The sequence below is a fragment of the Tupaia chinensis genome, unplaced genomic scaffold (genome assembly GCF_000334495.1).
Source record: "Tupaia chinensis unplaced genomic scaffold, TupChi_1.0 Scaffold000659_1, whole genome shotgun sequence".
Lineage (NCBI taxonomy): Eukaryota > Metazoa > Chordata > Mammalia > Scandentia > Tupaiidae > Tupaia > Tupaia belangeri.
In genome coordinates this window covers 262,340-270,185 of record NW_006160181.1, presented here as the reverse complement: position 1 = coordinate 270,185, position 7,846 = coordinate 262,340, and the positions used below count along the sequence as shown (strand labels likewise).

The following is a 7,846-nucleotide window of genomic DNA, read 5'->3' as shown; positions in this document are numbered from 1 at the left end:
AAAGGAATGGAAGACAATTGTAGACACCAGAGATAGTGTGAGAAGAGGGTGGGATAGGACAGAGGGTCAGAAAGAGGGGTAAAAAAAAATTCTAGGAACTAGAAATGAAAAATTTTTTATAATAATACTATGCAGTATATCCTGGATGGGAAATCACATTTTGTATGCTGTGATGATGCTTAGGAAAAGAATGTAAATTAGGTTACAAAAAAAAGTTTCAGAAAAAAAATATCTATTCAATGACTGCAGTAAGATATATAGCCCCAGGTAGGTGATACTTTATAGGATGTGTAAAGTTAGACTTGTGTTCATGGAAATGTATGTATCAGCTGTGTTTGCTATGAAAATATTTAGATTAATTAAAGTTTTTAGTAATTCAATAAAATGTGGGAAGAAAGCAGTATAGAAAGTAAACATAGATACCAGAGACAGTGTGGGAGGAGAGTGGGAGATGGCAGAGGGTAAGAGATAGGGAATCAAGGATGGGGGAAATAAAGCAAAACATACAGGAAACAAGAAATGGAAAGTTATTTGTTGACAATAACATGTTTGTTGATGTACTTGATTGAGACAATATACAGTGTACTCTGAATGGAAAATCTCATTTTGTATGCTGTAATGATGTACAGTGAATGAATGCAAATAAATTTTTTTAAAAATCACACTGGGATTGTAGCGTGGCTATCCTCCCCTGGGGGTGATTTCTTGTGCGTGTATGCCCAAGATCCTAAGAGGAGAATGGAGGAGAAGGGATTGCAGCATGGCCATCCCCCCTTGGGGGGTGATTTCTTGCTTTGTCTCTGTCTCTCTGTCTTTCTGGAGAGTGCATGCGTTCTATAGTGAAAATCTCTCAAAAATACATACATAGGATATAGGGACTATCTATTTCTGTCCAGTATTAGTTCGAGTACAACAACACTATGATAAAATAAAAAAGTACAAACAAGTTTCTTTTACACATAATGTGGAGATACTTGTCACTATGAAGGATTTGGGGAATGTGAGTCATAGGAAAAGATAAATCACCTTACCTGTCATTCTCCCCTGAACCATTTTTGCAACTTGGTATTTAATATACGCGCCTACTAACAGATAAATATCATGGGATGGTATAAGAAATATGTTTTCCAAAACAAGCAGACGTATCAATGCTGGCATTACTTTCTAAAAGAGGAAGAAAAAAAAGTTTTCACAGATAAAATTCTTTTCTTTCTTTTTAAAAAAAAAAAAAAAAAAAAAACGTAAAGCCTGGAAACATGTTAGTATTCTGTTTAAATAGTGGGTACATAAACCTATTGACAGCTCAAGACAGGACAAAAACTCTTAAAACCGGACAAAGCCTGAACGCAGCAATTTTTTAGTCAAAAGTCACAAAATGCTATTTCACCAGTTCAGACTCATGTACTTAATCTATCTTGTGTTGTGGATTGACCTTCCTGATTGAATTCTGGGATATAATATTCCAGACTTGTCCCTATGATTAAGTTGGCCACTTTCTTAGTCTTTGAACTCTTATTTCCATGTGTCTGTATTTTATTTTCCTGATATGGCACACCCTTGAGAACTTCTTGGAGATCTGGTCTAGTGCTGGTAAATTCTTTCAGATTTTGATAATCTGAGAATGTTCTTCTCTTTTCTTCCCATATGAAGGATAATCTTGCCAGGTACAGTATTCTCGGTTGCAATTGCTTTTCCCTTAACACTTCGAATATATTTCCCCATTCTTTCCTCACTTGTATTATTTCTGATGAGAGGTCTGCTGTTAGCCTGATGGGATACCCTTTGTAGGTAACTTGCCGTTTTTCTCTTGCCAATCTTAGTATCTTGTCTTTGTCTGTGGTTTTGGTCAGTCTGGCTATAATGTATCTTGGAGAAGATCTTCTTGGGTCGATTCTATTTGGGGTCCTTTGTGTTTCTTGGGACTGGATCTTTGAGTGCCTAAGTTTGGAAAGTTTTCTTGCAGGATTTCATGGAAGAGATTATCAATGCCCTTATGAGTCTCTTCGCCTTCTGGAATGCCAATTATCCAGATGTTTGGATGTTTGATGGTATCTAGTACTTTTCGTATATTATTCTTTTTTGGGGGGCAATTTTCTCAGTCTTGATGGTGGGTTTTTCTAAGCCAGCAATTTCCTATGTCTAAGATTCTATTTTATGTATGATCTAGTCTGTTTTATTTATTTATTTGTTTTTATGTATTATTATTTTTTATTTGGAGAGGTTTTCGCTATAGGGCACGTGCACTTGCCAGACAGACAGAGAGAGACATAGAGACAGAAAGCGAGAAATCACCCCCCAGGGGGGGATGGTCACGCCGCAATCCCTTCTCCTCCATTCTCCTCTCAGGACCTTGGGAACGCACGCACACGCGCCTGGCTTGAGTTTTAAGCCACTGGGTCCGGGACGTGAACCACGGTCGACTACGTGGGAGTCCAGCGACATAGCCATTATGCTTGCTAATTGCCGGTTCCCTCAAGGGAGATTTTGACTTCCTGTATTATAGCCTTCATCTCTAACAGTTCCATTTGATTCTTTTTTAAAGTGTGTAATTCCTCTTTTAGATCTTGCAAGAATTTCCTCACCTCCTGGAACTCGTCAGCTTCTTTCTCCTTTCTCTTCTGCAGTTCATTGTCTCTCTTCTCTTTCATCTCTGTTAGCTTCGCCATTATAAATGTTCTAAATTCTTTATCAGACATTTCTATGATTTCCATTAAACTGCCTGTGGATGAAGAAGAGTTATTATTTTCCCTTGGAGGAGAGGTATTTTCTTGCTTTCCCATATTTCTTATGGTCCTGCGGTGATTTCTAGTCATCTGATGGATGGTGCATTTCTCCCTAATTCTTGAAGTTCAATATGAATGTTCAGGAGCAAGCAGAAAGAGGTGATCTGCAACTTCTTTGCCATTTCGTTGTGATCGCTTTGTGCAGGAGATTCAGTAGATATTGAGGACTATGTTAACCCTAATAGTATCCGGATGTTTAGCCGCAGTGCCCTTAGATCCATCTAGAAACACGGTAAATGGATATTGAGGAGTGGAGAAACGAGAAAAAAGAAAATAGAAGAGAGAAATAACAACGAAGAAACAGGAAAAAAAAAGAAGGAAAAATTAAATAAAAATATTATATTTACTGTTTTTCTGTAAAAAAAAAAAAAAAGCACAAGATAGAAAACCACACAGCATCCTTGAAAATTCGTAAGGACATATTCTGTGTTAAAAATTTACTTCCTCAGAGCCAGCAGTTAGCGTAATGGCTATGTCGCTGGACTCCCACGTAGTCAACAGCGGTTCGCGTCCCGGACCCAGTGGCTTAAAACTCACGCCGGGCGCGTGTGCGTGCGTGCCCAAGATCCCAAGAGAAGAATGGAGGAGAAGGGATTGTGGTGTGACCATCCCCCCTGGGGGGTGATTTCTCGTTTTCTGTCTCTATGTCTCTCTCTGTCTGTCTGGCGAGCGCATGCGCCCTGTAGTGAAAATCTCTCTCTCTCAAAAAAAAAAAAAATTACTTCCTCTAAGTTTCTTTTACATTTTTTACAAAGATAAAGGAAAATGTTTTCCTAATTGCAAGTCATAATTTCAAGTAGCCTTAAAAATTATCTTGAATCTTAATTCTACATTAATTTTATAAGTCACTTATTAACTGTCTAAATTACTATGAGAGTAGAAATAAAGACTTCTGAAAGTGAAGTAGATAAATAAAAAGGCAAGAATGCTGAAATAAGAAAGGACAGGACAACTGTATGCTACAGAAATTCTTATTTATTTTCTAGAAAAGATATGCACCATTTTACAAACTTTTGTTAAAATACACAAGAGTGGGACCAGTAGTTGGCATAATGGTTATGTCACTGGACTCCCATGTAGTCGACCGCTGTTTGGGTACTGGACCTGGTGGCTTAAATTCACGCGGGGCGTGTGTGTGTGTGCATGCCCAAGATCCTGAGAGGAGAAAGGTGGACAAGGGATTGCGGCATGGCCATCTCCCCTGGAGGGTGATTTCTCGCTTTCTGTCTGTCTCTCTGTCTTTCTGACGAGCGCATGCGCCCTATAGCAAAAATTTCTCAAAAAACAAACCACAAGAGTAAGAAATGTTTGTGGGGCTGGGAGGTGGTGTGGTGGTTAGAGATGTTGGACTCCCACATGGCAGACTATGGTTCTAGTCTTGGACCTGGGGGCTTGCTTTCTCGCATTCCCTTTCTCTCTCTGTCTCTCTCTGGACAGATTTAAAAAGTGCAAGTAAATAAATACATTTTTTTTTGAGAGGTTTTCGCTACAGGGTGCGTGCGCTCGCCAGACAGTTAGAGAGAGACAGAAAGACAGAAAGCGAAAAATCACCCCCCAGGGGGGATGGTCACACCGCAATCCCTTCTCCTCCATTCTCCTCTTGGGATCTTGGGCACGCACGCACACGTGCCCGGCGTGAGTTTTAAGCCACCGGGTCCAGAACGCGAACTGCAGTTGACTATGTGGGAGTCCAGTGACACAGCCATTACGCTAACTGCTGGTCCCATACATATTTTTTTTAAAAAAGAAGAAATGTTTGCTTCTTTGTCCCATGGGACAAAATAGACCATCACATACAAGGGTAGCAGATAAAATGTAACCATTTTCAAGACACAGGGATTCTTTTAGCCAACCTCCAATATGTATAGGTCATTTAGATTTGCCATAGAAAGAGAGAGAAAGTGAGACATCATCTGCCGGGGGATGGCCGCACTGCTATGCCTTCTCCTCTATTCCCCTCCAGGGATTTTAGGCACACATGCACATATGCCTTGTGTATTTTACAAGACAGGACTCGAACCGTGAAGTCAGCCAGGTGGGATCCAGCTGCCTTAACCATCATACCACCTGGCTGGCTCTGAACATACTGATTCTTGTGAAGATTTACCCAACACGCAATTGGTAGGCTGCTTTCAAGGATGTCTATGCATGTGTGTTCCTGCCACTTGAGTTAAATGCTTATCAAAAATCATTTGTTCTTCCCAAACTTGTTTATGCTAGTAGTACTTGTAATTATAATTACATTAAAATAAAAACTATAAACATGAAAAGAAAGCTGTTGTTTCTGTAAAAACAATTTAAATGCTTTGAAAAGCAGTTAAAGACAAGTAGCTAATATGTACTATCAAATTAGGTATAAAAGAGAAATGTAATAGATTGGGGAAGTTCCATGAAAAACATAGACATCTACACTCAGATTCTTCACACATGTCTTAATTTTCACTTGACTATAAAAACAATGAACTAAAAACTAGTTTATGTAAGAAAAAATATGTAAATTATTAACTAGTGAATTTATGATCAAAGAAAGGTCTTGGGCCTAGATCAAAGGATTGGAGAACAAAATATATTTTAAGAGAAAATGTCAGGGTAGCAAGTGGTGTGGTGGTTAGGGTACTAGATAGCCACATGGCTGACCACTGTTTAAGTCCTGGACCAGGCAGCATGCTTTCTCACTTTCTCTCTATCTCTCTCTCCTGGTGACAACATGTGCTTTGTAGCAAATTGAAAGACAATAAGGATGGTAAATAAAATTAAATAATTTTTTTAAGAGAGATTTTTGCTATAGGGTGTGTGTGCTTGCCAGAAAGACAAACAGTGAGAAATCATTCCCCGAGGGGATGGCCACACGGCAATTCCTTCTCCTCTTCAAATTTTGGGTAAGCACACATATACTCCCAGAGTGTTGTAAACTGTTGAGTCAGAGACTTGAACTGTGGTCAACTATGTACGAGTCCAGCAACAAAACCATTACGCCATCTGCTGGTCCCTGAATAAATAATTCTTAAAAAAAAAAAAAAAAAAGAATTACTTGTTTAAAAAAAAGAGAAAATATCAGTTGTATTTATAATTGTAGTTAGATAATAAAATATTTAAAGAAGACAAGTCTTTGTTTTTTCCTCACAGGCGAGAGAGACAGAAGGGAAAGTGAGAAATCACTACCCAGGGGGGATGGCTATGCCACAATCTCTTCTCTTCCATTTTCTTCCTGGGATTCTGGGCATGAATGCACATGCACTTGGAATGATTTCCAGGCCACCACATTTGGATTCGAACCACAGTCAGCCATGTGGGGGGAGTCTAGCGCCTCTTCTAGGACCACTTGCTGGTCCTAGAAGACAAGCTATTTTTAGGCTTACTCACTTTGAATTACTTTTCTTTTCTTTTCTTTTTAAAATTTTTTGTCCCCTATTTCCTAAGTTTTTACTTTTTTAAACATTTATTTATTGGGTCCAGCAGATGGCATAATGGCTACGTCACTGGACTCCCATATAGCTAACTGTGGCTTGAGTCCTGGAGCCAGTGGTGTGAAACTCACATGAGATGCATATGCATGTGTGCCCAAAATCCCAAGAGGAGAACAGAGGAGAAGGTATTGTGGTGCGGCCATCCCCCTCGTGGGGTGCTTTCTTGCTATTTATCACTCTGTCTTTGTTTCTCCAGCAAGCACACTCACATCCTAGAGCAAAAAATCTCTTTAAAAATTTTTATTTATCTATCTATTTATCTGTTGTGATTTTTAGGCCACAGGGTCTAGACTTGAACTGTGGTCAGCCATGTGGGAGTCCAGCACTTCAACCACCAGGCCACCTGCTAGCCCCATGCCTTTTCACTTAGATGACCAATATTAACCCAAATATTACCAGGCTAGAAAGCTTCTACTATAGAAAACATGAGAAACTATATTTTCTGTAGGCATGACTATTATATGAAAGTGCACAACACAAACATTTTACCTTATAGAACGGTTCATAAATTCGAACTTTTACAACAGCAGCACCAGTCCTAATCCCAGACACCAAAATCATATCTCCTTGTTTCTCTTCTTTTTCCATCTCGGCTATATAGGCTGGGGGAGAATATTCTGCCTCAGAGTATTTCAGAATCCTAAAGGTATAAAATAAGACTTGTTTATAACAGAATCAAACAATACCTTCTTCCAAAAGTCTGCTCAGAGACTTTAAACACAGTCTTTGTAATGTCTATAGTGTGTAAAAACCTCTAACCATAACAACTGTGAGAAAAGTCCCTGGCTAATACTGTTGTGGGATCAAAGGTCGGCTTGCCTGAGATCTACTCCTTGGTACTGAAGACGAAATTTCAAACTGTTATCCCACTCATTCTGTTTCAGCATGTGCAGATAGCCCCAGCAACAAAACTGACAGGAGATATACCTGGCTCACAATGACACACTCCTGAGCTCATGAACTCCTCTCAGTAGTTCTTATGAACCTATCATAAAGGTAGCTAGGGTGAGCAGGTGGTGTGGCGGTTACGGCACTGGACTCTCACCTCGATTTGAGTCCCAGACCTGGTGGCTAATCGCACTGGGTGCGTGTGCTTGTATGCCCAAAATCCCAGGAGGAAAATAAAGAAGGGATTGCGGTGTGGCCATCCCCCGAGGGTGTGATTTCTCACTTTTCCTCTTACTGTCTCTCCTGTTTCTCTCTGGTGAGCACATGAGCAATATGGCAAATGTTCCCCCAAATTACATTAAAATAAATACATTAAAAACAAAAAGGCACTTATATTTATACTATACGTCATCCTTTTTATTTCTTATTTTGCCAGAGATTTGTGCTCCTGCCAAAGAGAGAGAAACAGAGAGAGGAAGAAAGCACCTCCCTCAAATGGGGCAAGGTCATACCACAATCCCTTCTCTTCCATTTGTCCATCCCATTGGGATCTGGGGAATTCATGCACATAATCCCAGCATGTTTTTCAAGCCACTGGGGCCAGAATTTGGATTGCAGGGTCGGCTATGAGGAACGTGGCTCCTTTAATCACTAGGACACAGGACCACCCTTGCCATATGTCATTCTATCAAAGCTATTTTCTCCTGC

General features: G+C 39.8%; 1 protein-coding gene across 1 annotated transcript in view; it reads right to left on the bottom strand.

Moving 5' to 3' along the window:
* The window catches only part of NUP210L (nucleoporin 210 like), a 169,517-nt gene that overhangs the window by 145,984 nt on the left and 15,687 nt on the right, over positions 1–7,846 (bottom strand). Inside the window, exons 5-6 of the mRNA XM_006159801.2 lie at positions 6,740–6,890; positions 1,032–1,164 (exon numbers count right to left, since the gene is read on the bottom strand). Of these exons, the coding sequence (XP_006159863.1) occupies positions 1,032–1,164; positions 6,740–6,890 (284 nt within the window). The remainder of the gene's footprint in view (positions 1–1,031; positions 1,165–6,739; positions 6,891–7,846) is intronic.